Source organism: Scyliorhinus torazame, chromosome 11 (assembly GCF_047496885.1).
Source record: "Scyliorhinus torazame isolate Kashiwa2021f chromosome 11, sScyTor2.1, whole genome shotgun sequence".
NCBI classification, from domain to species: domain Eukaryota; kingdom Metazoa; phylum Chordata; class Chondrichthyes; order Carcharhiniformes; family Scyliorhinidae; genus Scyliorhinus; species Scyliorhinus torazame.
In genome coordinates, this window is record NC_092717.1 from 195,161,920 (window position 1) to 195,187,283 (window position 25,364).

Genomic DNA, 25,364 nt, shown 5'->3' on the forward strand with positions numbered 1-25,364 from the left:
GGCATGACCTCCCCTTCACAATACCATGCTGTCTTATCGCTGATGTGTCCATTTGTTTCCAAATGGGTATAAATGGGTTTTGCTTGGCCTGGTGGCATTTGAAAACTGATTAAATATATAATTCATTAACAGCATGTTATCTTCCATTCTCTTGCAATGCAACACTCATTTGGAGCCAATTAGCAGAAAGAACTTAATTAAGACTTGGGGTTAATTGTGTCCCTGATTGCAATCTCACCCTTCTGTTCCCAATATTCTATGGTGGCAATTGGGGGCTCAGCATGATTAGGACTGTGGCATGAACCTATGTCCTGAATCATATTGTAATTTTTTATTTTCACACAGTCCTATTTCTAGCCTCACTGAATCCATTTGCAAAATTTACACCAGACTATTGATACTTTGTGACTTTCAGAAACCAGGTCAAGTCTTCCAAAAGCTAATTTCAGCATTCCTAAGCCCTAAGTTTTAAACGGAATGAAAGTCTGTTATATCAGTCAAAATTGGGTTCAAACTTGAATCCATTAAGGTGAAAGGACCATTATGAACCTAATATATCACTAATAGAATTATTGTTTGATTTAAGTAATCACAGCAATAAATATTCTTCTGACTATCTCTTTAATCCTTACCCCCCACTTTAATTTTCATAGGGAAGGCACATTTGAAGAAAGCAATAATTAAGCATGAGGAAGCAATGAGGATTCACGGTCTTTGTCGGATTCTGAGGAAGATGGATATCCTGCAGGAGGTGCTAGCTCTTGTCCACAAACGATCACTGAAGAAGTACTCTGAAATCGATCATGAGGATGACTTTTTTGATACTGTTGAAGCTCCAGAAATTCATCGTAAGTTAATATTTTTATATTGATGATGTGCTGCAATATTAAGACAGTTCAGCCCAGCAAATAATGAAAAATGAAATGAAATGAAAATCGCTTCAAATGAAGTTACTGTGACAAGCCCCTAGTCGCCACATTCCGGCACCTGTCCGGGAATTGAACCCGCGCTGCTGACCTGCCTTGGTCTGCTTTAAAAGCCAGCTATTTAGCCGTGTGCTAAACCAGCCCCTTTTTTAAGAGAACGATATCTGAATTCAACAGCTCTAGAGCCTAACTCCATAGGTTCCTGGAGAGGTTGTGTGTTCCATTGTGTTTGTTATGATACAAATCAGAATTCACATTTTACTATGGTGAGCTGAAATGGAATTCTGCAGGTTCATAACAGAAAAATGATCATGTAAGCAGACAGATTCATAAAATCTCACCTGCTTATTGCCCTCTGGGGAAGGGAAACTGCCATACCAGTCTGAGCATCGCATGACTTCAGTTACACATAACATGGTTGACTGTTAATACTCTGTGACATAGCAAGCCCCTTACTGCAACTGAGGAACATTGAATGTGACTGTGCCAGTATCAACCCACACCCTGAGAATAAATAAAACAAAGAAACCAAAATAATAGTGTTGCTTTCAGTGCTTTACCACTCTGCCAGCGACACATAATATCAAATAATGGTTCTTCTGATGTAAAAGACACTTTTAATGCATCAGTGTGCTTTTTAACTCATTAGGGCAAGTATCAAATACTGCATAAAGCTACTCTAGTGCAAGTATGTATTTCACTTCGAGAGAAACACCACTTACTGCGTCAATGTGATTTCCACCCGACTGAAGAAGCTCAACACCATCCAAAACAAAGCAGCCAGCTTGATTGCTACTCTTCCACAAACATTCAATCCCTCCACCAGCAATGAACAGTGGCAGCCGTGTGTACCATCTACAAGATGCACTGCAGGAACTCAACAAAGCTTCGACAGCACCTTCCAAACCCATGACCACTACTATCTACAACGTCAAGGACAGCAGACACCATAAGACCATGACATAGGAGCAGAATTTGACTACTCGGCCCATCGAGTCTCTTCTGCCATTCAATGACAGCTGATATTTTTCTCATCCCCATTCACCTGCGAACACCGCCTGGATGTTTCCTCCAAGTCACTCACCATCCTGTCTTAGAAATGTATCGCTGTTCCTTCACCATTGCTGGGTCAAAATCCTGGAATTCCTCCCACAGCACTGTGCCTACACCTCTGGGACTTCAATGATTCAAGAAGGCAGCTCGCCACCATCATATCATGGGCAATAAATGGCCTAGCCAGCAATGCCCCATCCTATAAATGAACTTTTTTAAAAATTCCCACACTTCTGCTCTAATAGTTAATTTAGGACTAAATTAATGGCTTCCAATGGGCACCCAATTGGTAACCGGTCCATGGTACTGCATAAGGATAGGAGAAGGCCATTCTGCCCCTTGAGATGGTTTCACTATTCAATTAGTTCATGTCTGATTGCACCCAACTCAAGTTTTCTGCTTTTAATCTATATCCCTTGATATCCTTGACTAATAAAAATCTGCCAATCTCAATGCTGAAAATTTCAGTTCATCCAACATTCTCAGCCTTTTGTGGGTAGAATTCTAGATTGAACCTGATCAAGCTGATATTGTGTGGATTGAGTTCAACCAATCAGCAGAGTAGGTTTCCCATAATTTTCCAAAATTGAAACTGGTTCTCAGAAGCAGAAGGACAGCACCATGGAGTCCCCTGACGATCACCCACTGAGTCATTTTCTTGAAGGCTGGGGAGTGAAGAAGCAATTTCGGTCTACTGCACATTCTATTAGCAAAGCAAATTAAATTCACCAGTTAAACATTCATTTTCCTTTGCAGCAAAAACACAACAGAAACCAGATATTAAAACTCCAAACTTCTCCAAGGTGAAAGTCACAGATATTTTTCACAGACTGGTAAGTAGAATGTTCATCTTTCACTAACAAATTAATGCTTTTATTTTTGATGTCTCGTTTCCCACTTAATGTGGTCAGTAAAAACCTGCATTGCAGTAGGTTTGTTCTCAACTCATCACGCTGTGATCCCACCATTTGCCGTTGGCTGCAACCAGAGGCAGGGATAAAGGGAGAGAGGTGAAGAGCTCCTCCCTGAGTCCAATGCAACTTCAGCTTACCAAGAGGCTCAACGGGCATAATCTTCAACGGGTGACAAATCCAGGAAAAGCAGCATCAACCTTTGTACGTGGCCTTCTTTGATCTCGCAAAGGCCTTCGACTCTGTCAACTGTGAGGGATTGTGGAACATCCTCTTTGTCACCATTCTCCACCTGCTCCATGATGACATGCAAGCTGAGATCCTCACCAACGCAACCACCACAGACCCAAAATGTGTGCAAGCTGGGGTCAAACAGGGCTGCTTCATCGCACCAAGGCTCTTCTCCATCTTCCTTGCAGCAACACGCCACCCCGTCACCCTGAAGTTCCCTGCTGTAGTGGAGTTAACCTACCAGACAAGTGAGAAACTGTTCAACCTCCGCCTCTAGGCCAGAAGCAAGACCATCCCAAACTCTGTCCAAGCTGCATTATGCAGACGACGCCTGTGGGTGTGCACAGAGGCATCAACGCATTTACCAAAGCATATGAGAGAATGGGCCTCAGACTAAATATCCGGAAAACAAAGGTCATCTACCAGCCCGCTCCTGTCGCACAGAACTGCCTCCCAATCATCAAGATCCACAATGTGCCCCTGAGCAATGTGGATCATTTCCCATGCCTTGGGAGCCTTCTCTCGGCACAAACAGACGTTGGCGATGAAATCCAGCATTGAGTCCAATGTACCCGTCAATGCACTCTTCAGATGCCTGGTGAACAGAATGTTTGAAGACCGAGAACTCAAATCCAGCACCAGGCTCATCGTCTACAGAGCAATCGTGGTCCCCACCCCCCTGCATTCATCAGAAACATGGACAATGTACAGCAGACACCGCAAATCCCTGGAGAGATATCACCAACGTTGCCTCCGCAAAATCCTGCAGATCCACTGACAGGATAGGCGTACCAGCGTGGCTAATATCTCTGTTATCGAGGCACTGTTCACGCTCGGCCAGCTATGATGGGCCGGCCACATTGCCCCCATGCCTGACACAACACTCCCAAATCAAGTGCTGTACTCCGAGCTCTGCATTGGCAAGCAATCACTAGGAGAACAGAGGAAACACTGCAAGAGCATTCTGAAAGTATCCCTAAATAAATGCATCTGCGAAGGTACCCATCATCTCCAGCGTCTGTGGATCCACGATTGGACTGTTCAGCTACCGCAGAACTACCTCCCGGGGTGGAGGAGGTCATCCTCGACCCTGAAGAACTGCCCAAGAAGAAGGTAGTGGAGTAACTTGGAAAGGTGACATGCACCATTTTTCCAAAACTGTCTTTGTCCACACAAGTTAGTCAATGAGATTAGGGAGGGTATTTTCAGTTGGGTGAATTTCAAGGTCAGCACAAGTGACAGACTAAAGGAACACCCTAATAATTGAAGCAACTGGATGTCAACCTGTGACGACCTCTCTGTGGTGAACCTGCATTGCGGTAGGTTTGTTTCCAACTCATAACATTGAGATCCCACCATTTGCTGTTGGCTGCAGCCAGAGGCAGGGGTGAAGGGAGGGAGATAGAATGCTTCCAAGGGGCACCCAATTGGCTGGACCCGAAACCTCCATCCTCCCGGATGAATGTTCATGGCTGACCAGGGATCATTCAGTTATCGTTTCCATGCTGCCAAGGCAATGGTCTCTCTATAGAGTCTTGTAGGTAGTGGAGACATATGGAAAAAGTGTCCAGGTAAGGCTTCTTGCACATGGCTTTCATCACCCTGGTTGAAGAGCAATGTTTCTATTTGCGATCATTTCTGAACAGGAGGATCACCCACCTCTGGTCCTCTAGGGTGTTCTTTACCTGGTGGGGTGGGGATGTCATGTCTAAACCGAGGCCAGGTGAAAAACCTAGCACTTGCCTGCTGGCTTTGGAAGTAAAATCTGTAGAGGAAATTCTCAGTAAATGTGTCACTCCAATTCGTTCACACATTCATTGAGGCACCAGTGACTCTATGGGAAGAGCAGGGCCCCTCGTTCAATAGCCTGATTGAGACATTGGGTAAGGTGGCTTTCCTCAACGGAAGGGAAGTGATATGGCAAGCCTTCCTCAACGGTTCCTGCCGGTTCTCATGTCAACGGGTGAGCTCCAGTGGCAAAGATTCAATTCTACCCTATGGTTCCAAATTTTGGCACAGCAAATGGTTCTAAATTTTGGCACAGAAAACTCTAATGTGAGATATTGTCCCATTATACTGCTTTTGTGGATAGCTTTTTATTTCTTTTTATATTGGAAAAATTACTTTTTTATTTTCATTCAGTTGTCTCCTATAAGATGTAGCTGGGATTCTAGATTATCTGCCCATCCCTGCTATGGAGCAGTAAATCGTATCCATTGAAGTGAATAAAGAACTTTGTTAGTGGTATCATTAGTTGCACAGGTCATTGTAACATTTGTCATGCATTGAACAGACAGAAGGAAGATGGATGTGAGCAACTTCATCTCATGGCATTATGTACCTAAACAGTGATCAGAGATCACTCTAAAGTGCATTTATAAATAATATATCTTTCCTTTTTTCTTCTTTTTGCCTTCTTTCCTTTTAAAGGGGCCTTTGTCAGTTTTCTCTGCCAAGAACCGATGGACCCCAGCTACAGAAGTTCACCTAAAGAAAAGTGAAAAAGGATTTGGATTTACTCTACGTGGAGATTCACCTGTCCTTATCGCAGGAGTTGTCCCTGATGGCTCTGCAGATGTAGGCATACATTGCTGTATTTTACATGTGATACGATCATTTTTGTATCTCCATATTTATACAATCTTTAAAAAGAGAATGACTTCAAAAAATGAACCAAGCTGGTAAAAATGCACAGCGGATACAACACCAGAGGCTAGCCATTCATCTCAACTAACTTGTATCGCTGGTTATCTTTCATGTGAGCAAACCGTCATATTTACCCTCCCAATTCCAATATCCCTTGTTCTTATCCCTTCATCCACACATCTAGGGCGCGATTCTCCCAGCCCCGCGCCGGGCCGGAGAATCGCCGCAACCGAGCCCCGACGCCGGCACGTGATTCTCCGAGGTGCGGAGAATTGCCGCCATTTGCGGCGGCGTGTTCGGCGCTGCGCCGATCGCGGGCCGATGTACGAGGCCAGGCCGTCGATTCTCTGGCCCAGATGGGCCGAGCAGCCGCGCGGAAAAAGCAGAGTCCCGCCGGCGGCGTCCACACCTGGTCGCTGTCGGCGGGAACTCTGCGCAAAGGGTCGGGGGCGCCCTGTAAGGGGGGGGGGGGCTCCGTCCCGGGGGGGGGGGGGGCCTTCGATGGGGTCTGGCCCGTGATGGGGGCCCACCGATCAGCGGGCAGGCCTCTTCTGACCCCCCCCAGCCCACAGGCCTACTTTGTTGCGCGTCCAGCCCCGGAACCCCCGCTCCATGTTGCGTCTGGGCCGCTGCATTCCGTAAAGCCACCGCGCATGCGCGAGTTTGCACGTCGCCACTGTGCATGCACGGGTTGGCGCCGCCCCCAGTGCGTAGCAGAAAGTGAGGCTGGAGCGGCATGAACCGCTCCAGCGCCGTGCTGGCCCTCTATGGGGCCAGAATCGCTAGTGCCCGCACCTGTTTCGCGCCGTCGTGAAACGCGACGGCATTCACGACGGCGCAGACACTGTCCCGCGATCGGAGAGTTGTGCCCCTAATCTGTGGAATGGCTGCAGCACAGAATGTTGGCCTGTCGTCTAGATGCTGGCCCTCTGAAGGAGCAACTCACCTCATGCCACTCCCCTGTCTTTATAGCTTGCAAATTTTTCCTTTTCAGATAATGATCCAGTTCTGTTTTGAAAGCCTCAATTGACCCTGCTCCCACCACACTCTCAGCAAGTGCATTCCAGATCCTAACAAGCTGCGTGAAAAATATTTTCCTCATGTCACAGTTGTTTCTTTTGCCAATTACCTTAAATCTGTGCCCTCTGGTTCTCGACCCTTCCACCAATACCTTCAATGATTTATACACATATGCAAACTCTGCTCCTGCACCCTCTTTAGAATTGCTCCTGTTTTATTTTATCTCTCTGCACACTTCTCACCAAAATGAATTACTTCACACTTTTGTGCATTAAGTTTCGACTTCCACTCGTCCACTACCATTGGTCATCCCTCTCTGCATGCTCTTAAGCTGCAGGATAACCACATCTATATATGTACTATCCACAAAACTGTTCAAGTCGCAGATGTGCTGCAGTGATACCAGCTGTTGCTCAAGCTCCGCAATTCGGAATTAGAGCTGCTTTTTAGAAGGGAATCGGTTGAGAGCAGGAACACGGAGTCATTGTTTTCTCCTCTTTTGTCAAGTGACACGACGGACAATTGTAACACTCACTTGGCCAACTCAACATAGCCAGTGGACTGGTCATTCTGGTCTTCTTTTTAATTCATTCATGGGCTGTGGGCATTGCTGGCAAGGCCAGCACTTGTTTCCAATCCCTAATTGAACTGAGTGGCTGGCTTGGCCATTTCAGAGGGCAGCTGAGAATCAATCACATTGCTGTGGTTTGGAGTCACATAAAGCTCAGACCAGGTAAGGAGGGCAGATTTCCTTCCCTAAAGGACAGGTGTTTTTGTACGACAATTGACAATAGTTTAATCGAACCCAAATCCCAGAGCATTCAATAAGATCATGGCTGACCTGATTGTGGCATCTACTGCACTTTTCGTCCAACCAATATACCCTTTGACTCTCAACCTTAAAAGTATTCAATGACCCCCTGCGACCACCACTTTCTGGGAAAGAGTTCCACAGACTCATGGAGCGTCATTCTCCGACCCCCCGCCGGGTCGGAGAATGGCCGTTGGCCGCAGTGAATCCCGCCCCCGCCCCCGCCGAAGTCTCCGGTACCGGAGATTGGGCGGGGGCGGGAATCGGGCCACGCCGGTTGGGCCGAAGTCCCGCCCAGGAATTGCCTGTCCCGCCGGCGTAAATCAAACCTGGTATTTACCGGCGGGACCAGGCGGCGTGGGCGGGCTCCGGGGTGCTGGGGGGGGGCGCGGGGCGATCTGACCCCGGGGGGTGCCCCCACGGTGGCCTGGCCCGCGATCGGGGCCCACCGATCCGCGGGCGGGCCTGTGCCATGGGGGCACTCTTTCCCTTCCGCCTCCGCCACGGCCTCCACCATGGCGGAGGCGGAAGAGACTCTCCCCACTGCGCATGCGCGGGAAACTGACAGCGGCCGCTGACGCTCCCGCGCATGCGCCGCATTTCCGCGCCAGCTGGCGGGGCAACAAACGCCATTTCCGCCATTTCCGGGGGGGCGGAAATCCCTCCGGCGTCGGCCTAGCCCCTCAATGTTGGGGCTAGGCCGCCAAAGATGCGGAGCATTCCGCACCTTTGGGCCGGCGCGATGCCCGTCTGATTGGCGCCGTCTTTATATTAAACATGTCCCCTAGTTCTAGTCCCATGCTGAAATATCCTTTCATCATCCACCCTATCAACTCCCCTCAGGATCTTGTATGTTTAAATAAGATCATTTATCAGCAGTTAGCACTGCTGCCTCACGCGCCAGGGACCTGGGTTCGATTACAACCTTGGGTGACTGTTTGTATGGAGTTTACATGTTCTCCCCGTATCTATGTGGGTTTCCTTCCCTATAGATTGACTCTCTCTATAATTCCCGCTGCCTCGGAAAGGCAGCCAGCATAATTAAGGACCCCACGCACCCCGGACATACTCTCTTCCACCTTCTTCTGTCAAGAAATACATACCAAAGTTTGAGGTCACGTACCAACCGACTCAAGAACCGCTTCTTCCCTATTACCATCAGACTTTTGAGTGGACCTACCTCGTATTAAGTTGATCTTTTCTCTACACCTTGCTATAACTAACATTATATTCTGCAGTCTCTCCTTCCTTCCCTATATATGGTATGCATTGTTTGTACAGCATGCAAGAAACAATACTTTTCACTGTATACTAATAATACATGTGACAATAATAAATCAAATCAAATCAGCGTGCTCCGGTTTCCTCCCACAGTCCAAAGATGCGCAGGTTAGGTGGATTGGCCATTCTAAATTATTTTCCCTTAGTATCCAAAGGTTAGGTGGGGGTACAGGGATGGGGCAGGGAAGTGGAGCGAGGTAGGGTGCTCTTTTAGAGGGTCAGTGCAGGCTTGATGAGCTGAATGTCCTCCTGCACTGTGGGTCTTCTGTGATGCTTCTAAACTGTAATGGATACAGTTCGGGTATCTGTTGAGTGAACCTTCTCTGTACTGCTTCTTGTGCATTTAAATGCTTTCTTAAATAAGGAGACCAAAACTGTGCTCTTAACAACAGTAGCAAACCATCATGCTTACATATTCTATCCACCTTGCAATAAGTCACAACATTCTATTTATTTCCTTAATCACTTGCTGTACCTGCATACTAACTTTTGTGATTCATGTATCAGGAAACTGAGATTTCTCTGTAATACAGGCTCCTGGTGTCTCTCACCATTTAAACAATTTGCTGCTTTTCTATTCATCCTGCCAAAGTGAACAAGTTCATATTTTCCAACATTATACTCCACCTGCCAAATTTTTGCCAACTCACTTAATGAATTGATATTCCTTTGCAGGCCCGCTTCAAGACTTACTTTCCTACCTAGATTTGCGTCATCAGCAAATTTAGCAACCATACATTTGGTCCTTTCATCCAAGTCATTGAAATAAATTGTAAATAGTTGAGGCTCCAGCATTTATCCCTGTGGCTGCCATCACATCTTGCCAGCCTGAAAATGACCCATTTTTGCCTACACTCTCTTTCCTGTTAAGTAACCAATCCTCTATCCATGCTAGCATATTGCCCCCTACACCATGAACTCTTATTTTGCATAGCCACCTTTAATTTGGCACTTTCTCAAATGCTTTCTGGAAATCTAATACAGTACATCCACAGGCCTCCTCTATCCGCTTTGCTTATTGCTTGTTCAAAGATCACCAATAAATTAGTCAAACATGATTTCCCTTCCACAAAATCAAATTCTTCTCCTAATTTTACTGAGTCATTCTCTGTTAAGATGTGAGAAATTGGATTGTAATCTGTTCCCAGATTGCTGCCATTTCAATTCAGTGGAATGAGAAAAAAAAACTGCTTCCCTCTCTGTTTTCCTGTTTTCCCACCATAAAGGTGAAAACCCTTCTGGGGCGTCTTGGGTGTTTCTTTTTATTCTTTCATGGGATGTGGGTGTTGCTGGCAAGGCCGACATTTGTTGCCTATCCCTAATTGCCCTTGAGCTGAGTGCCTTGCTAGGCCATTTCAGAGGGCATTTAAGATTCAACCACATTGCTGTGGATCTGCCATATAGGTCAGACCAGATAAGGGTGGCAGATTTTCTTTCCTAAAGGACAGAATGAACCAGATGGGTGTTGACAACAATCGACAATAGTTTTATGGTCATCATTAGATTTTTAATAAGAGTGTGAACTCTTGAATTGGCACTTCTGATGTGACATATTTCTTATTGGAGCAATACTGCATAAGTTCCTATCTGTAATTCTTGTGCTCTTCTGTAATAATGAGAGATGAATTGGAACTGACACATGTTTTATTAACTTTCCTAGGAAGCTGGTCTCCGAGAAGGAGACTACCTTGTGTCAGTGAACCAACAAGATTGCAAATGGTCCAAGCACACTGATGTAGTTCAGTTATTGAAAAATATCAGCACAGAAGGTGTGAGTATTGGGGTGATAACCCTAATCACCTCTGAGCAACACAATGTAAGTATTTACCATTCAGATATCATTGTTGAATTTTACATGTGCTGGTTGTTGTGGGAGTCAATATTGTACTTAGCATGTCACCGTGCATAAAAAATAGCATAGTGGATAAGTGATTTATCGTTACTTTTTTGGAAATCTGCAGAAAGACTGCAATCTAAACATTGGGAGCTGAAGCCTTAAAGAGCTGAAGCCTTCAAGCAAGTGGCAATGGCAGCTGGAAAGCCTGGGACAATCCTGCCTTGGCTGTTTCCTGGAGTCTCGAGCCAATAACCAATTAACTGCCTGGCATCAGGGCTCCTGCCTCTTTAAGCTCAACGATCCCACCTCGAGTTATTGGCCTGTCAGACGGTCTGTCTCTTATCACAAAGTGGTAGGATGCAGGTTTGTCCCCATGATCTGTAAGACAATGTGCTACCAATTTTAACCATGCCAATGTGGAGAGGGTCCAAGAGGATGTCAGTTAAGACTTCCCTGAATGAGAATTGAAAATTAAGATAGAGTTGTCATAGTGGAGGGGAATGGGGAGGATACTTCCAAGACCAGTAACTTTCAGAGCAAGATGGAGGTTTGAGCAGATTGCCCATCTGTTCCCTCTCCTTGCTTTACCGAACTGGCCATTCTTCATGCAGCACTACTGGGAGCAGTGGCTAGTGCCATACTGCATCAAGGTCTAGCAACAGCATTGGAAGCCACCATGATGAGTAGGGTCAGGTAGATGGATCTGGTCAGTCAGTGGTGGAGGTTGTTGATGAGGGTAGGGGATGGGTTTCCACAAGATGGCCTTGGCCACGAGGAAGTCTTTCAATGAGAGACATGGTGCCTAATCAGGAGAGCAACCCCATGCCTCTTCAGTTTTCACTGCTGCAGGCATGCTTGCATGGAATCAGGTAGGCAATAGGCACTCCCTCCAGATTCAAAGAAGCCCCCCCTGCCTCTGTGGGCCACAATAAATCTGCTGCCAGTATGTACTGGTTAAAATTGAATATAATCTCTGCTTTAAAATGAAACAAAAATTATAAAGCACTCTTGATAGATTTGTTGTATTTGTACCATTTGCTGTAATACTGACCACTGGAAACTAGACAAAGAACCAGGTCCCTTACTTTTGTTTTATTATTCCATGGGACATGGTCATTGCTGGCTCGGCCAGTATTTATATAACCCGTCTTCCATTGCACTTAAGGTGGTGGTGAGCTACCTTCTTGACCCGCTGCAGTCCATGTGATAACTTTTACTGTTGCTCACCTCAAATGAGGTAGTGATAAAGGCAATGACAATGCAATATGGACCGAAGCTCTAGGTTGGATATGTGAAAAATCAGTCCCTGTCACTACAATTCACTGGCTTGGTGTTGGATGACAATTTGATTCTGAGCTCTTCCAGAAGGTGAATAAATATCCAACATTTTGTGCCTGGGTACTACTGCATGAAGAATGGCCAGTTGGGCAAAGCATGTAGAGAGAACAGATGGGCAATTTGCTCAACCCCCCATCTTGCTCTGAATGTTATTGGGTTTTGGGAACATTCCTCCACTATAACGACTCTCACTATAATGACTCTATCTTATTTTCCAATTCTCATTCAGGGAAGTCTTAACTGACTCCTCTTGGCCCCTCTCCACATTGGCATGGCTGAAATTGGTAGCACACTGTCTTGTAGATCACGCGGACAAACTTGCATCCTACCACTTTGCGATAGAGTGTCACAGGACCTCTGATAGACCAATATAAGCCAATAACTCTTCAAGGTGAGATCATTGATGTATTGTTTTTTTCCTGAAAAATATTCCACTCTTGTTAGCTTGTGTGTTACCCTTGTGTTAGTTGACATGTATTGAGTCCCGGTTGAACATTGGCTCAATTTTAAAATTCTCATCCTTGTTTTCAAATCCATTGTGATCTCTGTAATTTCCTCCAGCTTACAGTGCTCTAAATTATCTGCGTTGTTCCAATTATGGCCCCTTAAAAATGCCCTATTTTAATAATTGATGGCTGTGACTTCAACTAGCCCTAGTGCTGGAATTCCCTTCCAAAAACTCGCTCTTGCTCTCTCTCCCTCCTCTTTTTTTAAAAACATTTTTAAAAGGTATTTTTGGTATAGTGACAACAACAAAAGAAACAATAGTGCAAAAACCATTTACCTCTTGTACTGGTCCCACCCTTATTGACCCCCTACTCTAATCTAAACGACCCCCCCCCCCCCCTCTGTCTGCTGACGATTAATTTCCCGCAAAGAAGTCGACGAACGGTTGCCACCTCCGGGTGAATCCTAATAGTGACCCTCTCAAGGCGAACTTGATTTTCTCCATACAGAGAAAGCTCGCCATGTCCGATAGCCAGGTATCCGACTTCGGGGGCCTTGAGTCCCTCCATGCTAATAGTATCTGTCTCCGGGCTACCAGGGAAACAAAGGCCAGAACATCTGCCTCTTTCTCTTCCTGGATCCCCGGGTCTTCTGACACCCCGAAAATTGCCACCTCTGGGCTCAGCGCCACCCTTGTTTTTAACACCGTGGACATGACGTCCGCAAACCCCTGCCAAAATCCCCTAAGCTTTGGACATGTCCAAAACATGTGGACATGGTTCGCCGGTCCTCCCACACATTTTGCGCACTTGTCCTCCACCCCAAAGAATCTGCTCATCCGGGCCACTCTCATGTGAGCCCAGTGCACAACCTTAAATTGTATCAGGCTGAGTCTGGCACATGTTGCAGACGTGTTGACTCTACTCAACGTGTCTGCCCATAGACCATCCTTTATCTCACCTCCCAGCTCCTCCTCCCACTTGCGCTTCAGCTCCTCGGTCTGCGTCTCCTCCGACTCCATAAGCTCCTTATAAATGTCCGAGATGCTCCTTTCTCCTACCCACCTTCTGGAAATTATCCTGTCCTGAATCCCCCTTAGTGGTAGGAGTGGGAAGGTTGCCACCTGTTTACGAAGGTTGTCCCACACCTGCAGATACCTGAATTTGTTTCCCTTCGCCAACCCAAACTTTTCCTTCAACGCCCTCATACTCGGAAAGCTCCCCTCTATGAACATATCCCCCATTCTCTCAATCCCCACTCCGCCATAACCAGAACCCCCCCGTCCATACTTCCCAGGGCAAACCGGTGATTATCACAGATTGGGGCTCAAACCAATGCTCCCACATGCCACCTCCACTGGTCCCAAACTCTCAGGGCCGCCACCACCACTGGAGTGGTGGAGTACCGTGCCGGCAGGAACGGCAGAGGCGCAGTTACCAACGCCCCCAAACCGGTGCCCTTACATGAAACCGCCTCCATACGCACCCATGCCGACACCTCCCCCACCACCCGCTTCCTGATCATGGCTAGATTCGCCGCCCAGTAATAGTTCCTAAAATTTGGCAGCGCCAGCCCGCCCTCTCCCCGACTCCGCTCTAGCATTACCTTCCTTACTCACGGGGTCTTGCCCGCCCAAACGAAGCCCGTGATCACTCTGTTGACCCGCTTAAAAAAGGACCGTGGAATAAAGAAGGGAAGACACTGAAATACAACTAGGAATCTCGGGAGGACCATCATCTTCACAGTTTGCACCCTCCCAGCCAGAGACAACGGAAGCGCTTCCCATCTCCGAAAATCGTCCTTCGTTTGGTCCACCAACCGGGCCAGATTCAATTTATGCAGCCGGTCCCGTTCCCGTGCCACTTAGATGCCTAGGCACCTAAAGCTTCCCTTTACTAACCTAAACGGCAGCTCTCCCAGTCGCCTCTCCTGTCCCCTTGCCTGGACCACAAACATCTATCTCACTCTTTCCCATATTAAGCTCAAACCCCGAAAACCGGCCAAATTTTCCTCGAGTCCTCATGATTTCTTCAATCCCCTCTATTGAGTCCGAAACGTACAGAAGCAGGTCATCCGCATAGAGCGAAACCCTGTGCTCCGGCCCCCCGGACCAGTCCTCTCCAGCCCCTCGAGGCTCTCCGAGCAATTGCCAACGGCTCTATAGCCAGCGCAAACAACAGTGGGGAGAGAGGGCATCTCTGTCTCGTCCCCCGATGCAGTCTAAAATAGTCCGATGTTGTCCTATTCGTCCATATAGTTGCCACAGGAGCCTGATACAGTAACCTGATCCAGTCAATACAGCCCCGCCCAAATCCGAACCATCCCAGTATTCCCTCTCCTCTTCTAAGGTCTCCATTCACCTGAGGAAGGAGCAGTACTCTGAAAGCTACTGATTTGAATCAAACCTGTTGGACTTTAACCTGGTGTTGTAAGACTTCTTACTGTGCTCACCCCAGTCCAACGCCGGCATCTCCACATCATCTCTTCTAAGATGTTCTTCACAACCTACCTTTTTGACCAAGCTTTTGGTTATCTGCCCTAAGGTCTCTTTATGTGACTCGGCGTCCATTGTTTGTTTTATAATGCTCCATGAAGCACCTTTGGATTTTAGTTGCTACATTAAAAGGCACTTTTGAAGTTCTATTAGATTGTCAATCTGCAAATTAAAATTCATTAAACAAGCTAATTAAGGACATTTTTTTCTGACAGTATTTTCACTGAACAATTTTCCAGAGGTGGTTATCATCATTCTGCTCTTCTTTCCAGCAAACCGACAGAAAATCACTTCTAGGTACAATGACCTCGGCAAGCATCTTCTCTGGGAATGATAAAGAGAACAGCAGGAAAATTGCTGATTCTAGCAAGAGTCCAGGCTTGCTGCTCACCTGGAACAAGAAGAAGAATTCTGGCAAGGATGGCAGCACTTTCAGCTTACCCTTCATTGCTGTAGCAGATGATGGATCATTCTACTGAAGAGTTTTATCACTCCTAACTTATGAGAATTATTATCCAGCTCCACAAAAATACCCACCTCAACTGAGGATGCAGAATGGTTCTTTAGAAATTCATCTCACCTTGAAGCCCTATTAATCATGCACTACAAGATGTATTATCACTCAAATCCTTTCATTGGGGAGGCAGTGACACGTGGTAATGTCATTGGACTAGCAATCCAGAGGTCAAGATTAATCCTCTGGGGACATGGGTTCAAATCCCATTATGGCAGCTGGTGGTATTTAAGTTCAATTAATTAATAAATCTGGAATCTGTAATGATAATCATTAATGTAAAAACTCCTCTGGTTCACTAATGCCATCCTTACCTGGTCTGTCTTAGGAGTGACTCCAGAAACACAGCATTGTGGTGACTCTGAAATGGCCTATGAAGCCACTCCAATATGGCAAACTGCTACAAAGTCTTGTTGCATATGTATTAAACATAAACTATTGCTGTACTGGAAAACTTGGAAGACAATGGTATAGGGGCATGAATGGTGAGGTTAGAGGAAGTCAGACACAACTAACGAGGCTTCAATATTTTGTAATAGATTAGGCAAAGTGGAAGAACTTTCAATGTCAGGCTTGATGAAAGGTTGACCCAAAACATTTGTCTTTCTCTTTAAGATCTGAGCATGTCTCGCATTTTATATATCTACCATACATACTTGTGTAAAGTAGAGATTTTTAGATTAATTTTGTAGGCAAAAAGTAGGTTGATTTACAAATATTCTTGTGGGGTTTAAACTGTTGCGTTGAAACATGAAAAATCTTTTTCAGTTACCTGTAAGCTATGCCATGCTTTTAGTAGGCTAATTACTGGTTGCCATAACCTCGATTTTTCTTGAATACGAGGGCAAAACCACACACCGTCGCCATGTTTCACTCTTAGTCTACAATGAAATATTATCTCTCACTTCAATTGATGTTAATTGTAGAACCATCCTTGCCCATCGTCCCTTGGAGCACAGGGAAATGTAACTAGTTATTTATCATGAATACTTTGACATCAGCTTTGACAAAGGGTAATCTGGACTTGAAACATTAGCGCTTTTCTCTCCCTACAGATGCTGCCAGACCTGCTGAGATTTTCCAGCATTTTCTCTTTGATTATTTATCATGACATTGGCTGGTTTATAGGGCAGAATTGGCAGAAATATAGCTTCTGACTTGACAACAGATAGTCGCGTTGTTTTTTTTTTTTTGCTGGCATCCTTCCAAGGAATGGATTTTTCATCTCATTTGGCGTTATAAGATGCAATATGGGGCATGATTTTGCGGCCACGTTGCGTTCAAGGGAAAGCTGAACGCTGCCGGATTATCCCGGGACAGGCCTGCACGAGCCTCCCAGCAGCCTCTGCGCCTTGCGAATTTCACCGGAATACTATGAACTGTGGTGAGAACTCCGCCCCAAATGGGCAGGACTGAATGACCCTCACGGAAGTAGGTTGTAAACCTACTAACATCCTACTCACCAGCGATCCACTGGCTTCCATCAATTCACAGGCCTCCCCAGGGAGGCTGCAGCCAGGCGCCGATCAGTTCTGGTCCACATAAACTTGGACCAGACGGAACGACACGTAGGGGTCTCCCAGGCCATTGGAGATTCATGGGTGGTCAGGGTAAGTGCAGGCTGTCACCCTGGCCCTCCCCTTGGAACATGGGCACCTTGGCACTGCTACTCTGACACTGCCGATGTGCCTGGATGGCATGGCCAAGCCAGCAAGAGCACTGCCTGGGTTCCAGGGTGGCAGTGTAAGGGTGTCTGAGTGCCAGGGTGGCACTGCCAAGAGTCAGGGCGAGGTAAAACCTTTATCAGATCTCTCGTCATGACAAGCCTCATCTAAATTTGAGCTTGTGCTTTTCTTCTTCAGTCAAAGTTTTATTTTTGTCTTGTGATACTCCCTGTTCACAGCTTGTTGTGATCTGTCTTCACTAAAAACAGTGATGATCTAGAAAGAAGCACCCATACCAGCAGATTATCAGAAGGTAATATTTTATTAAAAATAGTATTAACCTATCTAAGTGTTCACTTATTCTAGCTTTTCTCTTAGTTTGCTTCTCCATAAAATCTGCACATTGGAACCCACCTAAAATGTTATTTGCTTCCCAACCCTTTCTCACTAAAACAAAGCAAGTTACATTGCATATATTAGGAAGTCATGCTAGATTTAGCTTGGTGGAATTAATTTGGTTTATTCCTTGCTGCTGTCATACAGAGATTATCTCAACGACAAAAACTTAGAAAAGATCTAAAATGTGCTTTTAGATTTTAATCTCTTTATTGTTTTTCTTTAATGTTCAGTTTATGCCTAAAAGAGAGATAGTTGAACTCCGACCTGGAATAAGACAGAAGGATCTTCATCTTCAGTCTACCATTGTTTCAGAGACTTGAATCATTGGTGTGAAATTCTATCTAAACGTATATTTTTCAAAAAATATACTAGATTAAATTTGACTCTGCAAATGTTTTGGATGGAAGAAACTACATACTATAAATGCTAACAGCTGTTGAGCCTCACAATACTATAACTTCATGGTTTGTGACTAATAGCAGAGCCTAAAGCAGTAAACCTGTGGAATTGGATTTGGACAAGGTTAGGACTACATTCTAAATGGAGTAGTCTTTAACTGCCTACTCTATCTGATATATTTAACTTTGAAACCGGCAGAAATTGAAAGTCTGACATTCAGGACAAAGATTCACTGAAATGTGCTGCATTGTTGTTTTCAATGTGAGAATATGTAGCACTTATTTGTATCATCTTTTAGTAGGTGTTAGTCCTTTACCGATGGCTGAAGCTAACTACAGTTGACAATGTGGAAAAAGTTAATTTATGGGTGACTGACTTGCTTTGGAGAAGCATGTGAAGAATTTACTTGTGTCATGTCCATTCTCTATTCAGGCACACTTATTTGTTTTTATTTTTGTAAGACAACTTTTCAAAGTCTTTCTTGAGTGCATTGCGTATATCAGATTTTTCGTGCTGCTATACTGCAACATAAAACTCATTCAACTGAATACTTGGTTTAGTTCCTTAAGAACAGTTTGATCAGTTCAGTTTGCTGGAGGAACAAGAAGGTGGGGGAGACGGGCAGTTTCTCATGCACACATGATTGAGTTGATCAAATCAGTAAATAAGCAGAACTGTGAAAAATAAAAAAATCACTTGTATTGTATATTTCATAACTGCAGGGCATCGTAAAATGCTTTACCACCAATGAAACACTTTGGAAGTATAGTCACTGTTGTAGTGCAAGCAACCTGGGAGAGTACTACTATTTCTGAATGGATTAAAAATTAAACATGTTTTTCATATAGAAATATGAGATATGGTTTATATGGCTCACCACAATGTAGTTAGCTGACAAACAATTATTATTTTGGGAGCAGAGCTGGCAATCTGTATGAACAACCCGTCAACTTATCAAGGTTATTTAAACAGTACCTTCTTTCCCTGAAACTTTACTGAAATGTCTTGGGAACATCATCATCTTTTGTTCTGCATTATTCTGACAGGGGATTTATCATTTCTCTTTCATTGTTCCTGCATCAACATCCTGGAAATCCCTACCTAATGCTACAATGTAGCACCATCACCACAAGAATTGACGCAGTTAAAGAAGGTGGCCTATCGTCATCTTCCCAGGGTAACTAGTGACGGGCAATAATGCGGTCTTGCCAGTGCCAGGCATGGGCTGAGAATAAATCAAATATTTCCAAAAACAATTGCTGAAAGAGTAGAAAAATGTAGCAAAAGGGATAAACTATTGTAAAATCTGAATTGTGCTGTTCTAATAATGCATTGTTCATTAATTTCTAAGATTCTATTTTACACTTCCATCCATTCTTGCCTGGTTTGCCTTTGAACATGGGCAGCATTTTCTACAATTTTCCGTGTTGTCTTGGGCAGGACAGGCGGAGGGCAGCCTGCCGGCTGCCTTGCTGGCTTTTCCCACCATACTTCTGAACTCTTTGAAAATAAACTGGGAGGAGCAGGTCCCACGTTGTAAGCCTGCCCTGCCAGCAACTTTGGTTTCTGCAAAGGGCACCCCGATATAAAAATGGAATAAAACACAAATGCCCATGGGACACTTCCCCCCCCCCCCCCCCCCCCCCCATGGACATGCCCCTCAGCACTGCCAGGGTACTGCCTCTTTCCCCCTTTCTCGTAGTGCAAACAACCTGGCCGTATCTCCCAGGTTGCTTGCACTACAACAGTGGCTATACCTCCAAAGTGTTTCATTGGTGGTAAAGCATTTTACGATGCCCTGCAGTTGTGAAATACACATTACAAGTGATTTTTTCTTTTTACCAGTGTGCCCCCGTCAGGTTCTGTTTGCTAGTTCCCTGTTTTACAAAACCTGTTGTAAACAGCACTGGCATGTCGGGAATACCCCTCGTGGGGGGTGAGTACAGCAGGGGGGCCCATTAAGTATATGAAAATATATTTAATAGGGTTCCTGTCATTGCATGGCAGGAGCTCTGTTACGTCACGGAGGAAGAGGGGAAATCCCGCCAGTATGGATGCCATTTTGGGACTCCCCCCTCGATTCTCCGGCCCAGCTGCCTTTTCCATCCACCAAAAAAGGAAGCGAAAAATCCCTCCCACCCCCCCCATGACATTGATGAGAAAATTGGTTAAATGTACTGCCTGATCTCTAGAGTAATTTGAAGTTGTTTGAGTAACTTGTAATGACCAGCTTATTAGCAGTTTATTGAAAGAAGTCTTTGCCACCCCAGTGCATGTTTGCAATCCCTTGTCTTTGCTGCCCACCTTTCTGTGGAAGGTACAGCTCCGATCTGGACCTAGAGTCTCTCCAGTCTCTGCCCCAGTGGGTTAAATAAAGCAATTGTATCAACTGCACACTCTTAAACAAGTGAATCCCTGCTTGATATGAATGATAGCCAACTATGCTTTGGATGCTGTTAACAGTTACTTAAGAAATTTGGTGCCAGGCTTGATGCTAATCTGAAAGTTTCAGGAAAATTGGGCTGAATTCTCCATACCCCAACGCCAAAATAGTGTTCGGCGAGGGGGCGGAGAATCCAGTTTCCCACACAAAATCAGGACCGGCACCAGTTCCGCGATTCTCCGCCCCCCAAAAAGCGGCGTACTCTGGGAGTACGCCGCACCAATTATCCACCACCTCAGGCCATCGCCTAAGGCCCGCCCCGCTATTCTCCCTCCATCCCTGACCGGCCGAATTCCCGACGGCGTGGACCATTCATGGTTCCTCTGTTCGTGATTCCTGCATGGCAGCTGCGGACTCAGTCCGGGACGCCATGGTCGGGGAAGGGATGATCGGAGGGTAGGGGGGCCTCATTCGGGACTGGGGCTATGTGTGCGGGTGGTCCGGGTCGGGCGAGCGGTCAATCGGAGGCACTATTTTGGGGGTCTACGTCCACGGGCTGAGTGCGCCATGGAGCACGGTGCGGTGACTGGAGGTCGCCGCCATGCGCATGCACGGCCTCTGACCCGGAAGTGCAAGGGAGCCGTATCGGCAGCTGGAGCTGTGAGCTCCACAACAGCTGCCTGCTAGCCCCCTGCAAGGCTGTGAATCTGCACTATTCGCGACGGCGTGGAGACATAGTCCCAAATACGGGTCCCAAATACGGAGAATCCAGCCTATTTTTTGGGGGGGGATACTGGACCTGAGCACTCAAATACATTTATTTGTGTAAATATTTTCCAACAACATTCCCTTGGTGTATGAGAGGTTTATTCATCTCCTGTCTTGGATTCAGGACCAGTGATTGGCTGCCATTTTCATTAACAGCTGATATTCTGGCAAGCCTCAGTTGCCACCAACTTTCAAAATTCTGCCCTACAATGCAAACTGAATGAATTCAGAGCAACAGAATTTGAAATGTAGAAGCGGGATATCAAAGTTTTTCAGTTCTGAGTCCATATTCAGTTATCTCAGAACATTGTTTTTTTCTTGTCCAAACTGTTTTCTGTTTTTAAATGATTTTGATTACAATAAAATTCAGCAATTTTGTAAAATTATTTTAAAATAAAGCCTATGTTAGCAGAACTAAAAAGTTGTAGGTTAATAGTCTTTTTTGGAGGATTGGTACATCTGTACATTCAGCTTCATGAAATAAGAGGTTTTTGGATGTTGAAAGTCTACTCTTAATTCTATCATTTGGATTTTTAACATTAAGTTGCCACCTAATTAAATTTAAAGAATAATCATAATCGCATGATAAACTTGCCAAAATACCTTTGATTAGAGCAGTCTGTATTTGCTATTAAGATTGTACTTCTAATACTTCAATTGGGACAAGTAGAGTTTCTTAATATCTTTGTTCCCAAATCTAGCTATTTACAGTGGGTTGGTCACTTGCAAACATATAGCTTGTTGACACAAGTGAAACACCTGAGGGGTTTAGATGATGATCCTAAACCAAGAAAACAAAGTTTAGTACTTTAGAAACAACATCTGAATGCCAATCATACTTTGCTGTTTTGAATAGATTGAGAAATACATTTTAATCTATTTCAATGGTTATTGCTAATCCATTTCCTATTATTCTTAGTTTTCTAATATTTTCTATTACTAGCACCATAATAGCTGTCAATTTATTGCATGATGGGAAGAGTGGATGCTTGTTACTTTGATACCAGGATTGTAATGGGGTCGAACTTTATTTTTCTGAAAGAAAATGCATTACTTTACCAGAAAATTATGCTTATTCGTGCATGCACATTCCCATTTTGGATAGAATGGCCTAAGCACAAATTAAAATTAAATATAGGTTTCTACTAATGCAAGGGTTAAGTTGTCTGTTCCTTAGAGCAGATGGGAAAGTATCCTGCACTAAAACACCATGAGCACAGGTTAACCTTTGCTTTTTATGCAAATAGCTTTGCTGTGTTTCATCAGCATTCATAATTTTTTTCCCATCTTAAACACAATTACTTTTACGTTGTGTGTAACATTGGGTATATTGCACATGTTCTAAATGTGGAACATGGGCTGAGTTTTGTTGGGACATCCAAGGTGTCACCCACCGATCGGAGAACTGGCAAGGAGCCCCCATCAGTTCTATGGGGGAGGCCTGATGGAAAAGTGCCCTTCAGGCACACTCATTTAATTGGCCATGGTTGGACTTTTCCTGTGATTGAAGTCCCTGGTAGCGGAAATCCTGCCTATGAGACGTGCTAGCCAATCAGAGGCCAGCAACTCCTCATGGTGCCAGCGTCTGCTGGTAGCACTGCTTCCGCCTGAGGCCGAGGGTCACAGAACAAACCAAGGACATAGGTGAATGATGGTGGGATATGGGTCACAAGGAAGAAGTCAGGCAAAAACAGGGAGATGGCTTTCATCAGCCTGCACCCCAGCCTGATGCTAGGTCCCTCAATTGGGCACACATTGCCTGATAGCGCGACAGTCTACTGAAAGGCAGCTGGCAAACTGAACATGTTTGCTGGATGGCCTTCCAAGGACATGAGAGACCCATGCCACCTCCATTTAATACCCAACTATAGTCTGGTGTGCTCGGGGATAATGGCTGCCAATTAATTGTGTCCAGCTGCCATAGTTTCCACTATGCTGGGCTGCATAAAATCCAGCCCACGGTGTTTTTATTACAACAGGTTTGTAAAAACTGCCAGCTGATTATGCATGCAGCATTTCTTGTCCCATTGTAATTAGCTCCACCATAAAAGCAATTGGGCAACTATCTCAATCACTTGATTGTGTTACCAAAATAGTTAACAATGTAGAAAAGTAGAAGTTACCTTTATATGCATGTGTGTATTCAGAAATGAACAATGTGCAAGTACAGCTGTCAGGATCCTTGAATGGCGACTGTAAATTGTGATTAAGTTTGTACAAGCATACAATTTTACAACTGATTTTATGGAGATATGTATGCATTTTGTAGAGCACTGATTAAATCCAAGTTGTCTAAGGCCTTTCAAAATTTACACTCCAACCTAAACCTGTGAGATGTGCATTTCAGCCTAACCAACAACTTATCTCCTGTCCATCCTAAGTTTGTGTAAGGTGCAAGAGCAATAATTGTCAAAACTTGACATGTTGATTTTTTTTTTCCCCCACCTGGCGCTTGTACCTTGAGGTTATTCTGCATTCATAACCATGACTTGTCCTTTTTTGTAGTGCAAGGAAAACAAATATTTTATTTTATTCAAGGTCCCAAGGTGTACATGGACTAGAAGTTGATGAGGGTGTTGCCTGCAGCATTGAAAAACTAGATGAGATGAAGTTGATGAACTGAATTTGTATCACGCGTAATGGTAAATTCTGAGGCATTATTCACATTTAGGTTGCAATTTTGGAAATATTTCAAGCACATGCATGGCTTAGCTGTATTAAATCATTGTTTTGTCCTTTGAAGTCACACTACATGAATATCTCTGCTCTAATAAAAGTATAATTTTTACTTTTAATGTGCATCTACTTGTGATCAGAGTTGAATGCTAACCCTTGCATTTTGATCTGGAGTTTTTGGATATTTGTTCACAGACTTGGAAGTATTGCAAATTAAACAAATCGGGTCACATTCTTTTTTCCTGCTTTCACTTTCTTCTAACCTTCAATTTCTTGTTGTAAAGATTATTTATTTATGAAAAGGTCAGCAATAATGACCTCAGCCCTTGTATTACTCATTGAATTTCAAGATATCTGCATCACTACTTGCCCTTGAGATAGTGGTGGTGGCCTTTATTGAACTATTGTAGTTCTTGCACTAAGGTACTCTCTCAATGTTGTTCCAGGATTTATAGGATGGTAAATTCATGTTGGACCCAACAAGTATCCACTGAATCAACCTTAACCATACCTACAGCATTTCCATTAGATCTGTATTGTCTTTTCTTTACAGAATTACATTCATTGTAACTTGATCCTATTTATAAAACTTTGTGCTTTGATGGGAGCTGTAAATTATAATCTACTCAAACCATTATTAAAAGAGTTACTTTTTACTTTTCCAACGGTCGGTATCTGAACGGCACACTCAATAGAACTTTTTCACACTAATCATTCCCAGTGTATCGGATAATTTTGTGCAAAATGGACATCTTCTAATAGATATGATGCACTTGTCTTGATGTTTTAAACTATAAGCACATTTATTTAATAAGATACATGAGAATCCACCAATCATAACCAAACTAAATTTCATAAATTTTTGTATGTGAGTGCAGGTAAGACCAAAAGCAAATCTATTTTTAAAAACTGCCAAGTGTCTGATTCATGTTGAGTAATTGTACATCCATTTCTGAATGTCTGAAATACTGTTTACTTGTGTCTAAGAAATTTTGTCCGAAGTGTATCTGTAGTCATTTTAATGGTACAATATGTATTTTTTAGGTTTCTCAGATGATGACACTACTTGTGATCCAAGGTGATCGATTTCTATTTCTGTATCATGACTGTACAATGAATAAACTGAGACATGTTAATACTTGTTTGCCTGTTTCGCACATTTTGGCTACACCAGATTTGGGCCTAATGAGTATGAAACTGAATGTAATTTAGCCAGGAAGTGAATTAACAACTTTCTCTCCTGAAAATGGTGGGTCTTGTTAGAATTCAGTTCCTCTGAAACAGATAGCTGGTTCAGTACCTTATGAAGTGTGAGCTTAGGGCCATACTAGTCTGAAAAAGCCTGATCTTTCTAAGAAGACTTGGTCGGGCCTGGCTAATACTTGGATGGGAGACTGCCAGAGAATACCAGGTGCAAAAAGTCAACATAGTTGGAAACATTGACAAAGAACATGAAAATACAAGAAATAAGAGTAGGAGTCTGGCCTGCTCTGATTTCATAAAATCATAGCTAATATAGAACCACAGCTCCACTTTTCTGCTTGACCCTTCGAATCCCTGGAATCC

General features: G+C 44.4%; 1 protein-coding gene across 3 annotated transcripts in view; it reads left to right on the top strand.

The window, feature by feature from the left end:
• The window catches only part of rhpn1 (rhophilin, Rho GTPase binding protein 1), a 140,798-nt gene extending 115,862 nt beyond the window's left edge, over positions 1–24,936 (top strand). For all 3 annotated transcript variants that reach the window (XM_072468217.1, XM_072468218.1, XM_072468219.1), the window contains 5 exons: positions 654–848; positions 2,736–2,812; positions 5,552–5,698; positions 10,540–10,695; positions 15,268–24,936. In XM_072468217.1, the coding sequence (XP_072324318.1) occupies positions 654–848; positions 2,736–2,812; positions 5,552–5,698; positions 10,540–10,695; positions 15,268–15,474 (782 nt within the window). In that variant the 3' untranslated portion in view covers positions 15,475–24,936. The remainder of the gene's footprint in view (positions 1–653; positions 849–2,735; positions 2,813–5,551; positions 5,699–10,539; positions 10,696–15,267) is intronic.
• The last annotated feature ends 428 nt before the right edge of the window (positions 24,937–25,364 follow it).